Genomic DNA, 937 nt, shown 5'->3' on the forward strand with positions numbered 1-937 from the left:
ACACGCCCCCGCATCTGCTGGGTGTGTGCGCGGCCACCTTTCGCGCGTCCACGCCGTGCCCCGCTGACCCCACGCCGCCACGCCGCCGCCGCCGCCCTTTCGCCGCCCTGCAGGACCGCACGCAGCTGATGTACCTGCAGCGCTTCCGCGCCACCTCCGCCACCCTGCTGCACGTCGAAGCGGGGGAGCTTGCTGTGCGGGCTGCCTTCAGCCACATCCCCTTCTGGCAGGCCGCCGCCACGGCCGTGCACCGCGTGGTGCTGTCCCCGGGAGCCGCCCCCGCCGCCAGCAGCAACGCCTCCCCCGCCGTTGCCTCGCTGGACGGCGGCAGGCGCTTCGAGGCGCAGCTGCTGCGGCAGGGCGGCAGCCCGGGGGCGGCGGCGCAGGCGGCGGCGCAGCAGGCGCAGCAGGCGCAGCAGGCCCCCTTCCGCCCCTCCTCCCTGCAGATCACGCTGGGGGTGCAGCAGGCCACCGCCGTGCTGTGCAACGACAAGCCCGAGACGTTTGGGGCGCCAGACGTGCTGCAGTGCAGCCTGGCGGGCTTGAGCCTGGCGTACGACACAGCCACCCTGCTGCCAGACCGGCCCGCCAACAAAGCAGGCGCGTGCAGGCGGGGAGCGGCGAGCGGGGAGTGGCAGTTGGCAGCCCGGGCCGTTGCCCGCCTGCCTCCCACCCTCCGTCCCGCGCCCATCGCTCACCCATGCCGCCTCCTCCCCGCCCTTCCCCCCCACCTCCTCTTCTTGCAGCCCGCCTGTCGCTCAAGAGCTTTGCCAGCTTCCTCAACAGCAGCACCAGCCGGTGGGAGGCGCTGTTTGATGCCTGGCCGCTGGCCGCCGAGTTTGTCGACATCGTGTCGCCGGTCTACCTGTCGGACAGGCAGACGTGGGTGGCGCCTGCTTGTGTGTATGTGTGTGTGTGTGTATGTGTGTGTGTGTAT

General features: G+C 72.1%; 1 protein-coding gene across 1 annotated transcript in view; it reads left to right on the forward strand.

The window, feature by feature from the left end:
• Nucleotides 1-113: 113 nt before the first annotated feature.
• CHLNCDRAFT_55785 (hypothetical protein) overlaps nucleotides 114-937 on the forward strand; it is a gene marked incomplete at both ends in the record, with an annotated part of 2,909 nt that continues 2,085 nt past the window's right edge. The window contains 2 exons of the mRNA XM_005842598.1: nucleotides 114-678; nucleotides 747-886. Coding sequence (XP_005842655.1) covers nucleotides 114-678; nucleotides 747-886 — 705 coding nt within the window. The remainder of the gene's footprint in view (nucleotides 679-746; nucleotides 887-937) is intronic.

The sequence above is a fragment of the Chlorella variabilis genome, assembly GCF_000147415.1.
Source record: "Chlorella variabilis unplaced genomic scaffold CHLNCscaffold_230, whole genome shotgun sequence".
Taxonomy (NCBI): Eukaryota; Viridiplantae; Chlorophyta; class Trebouxiophyceae; order Chlorellales; family Chlorellaceae; genus Chlorella; species Chlorella variabilis.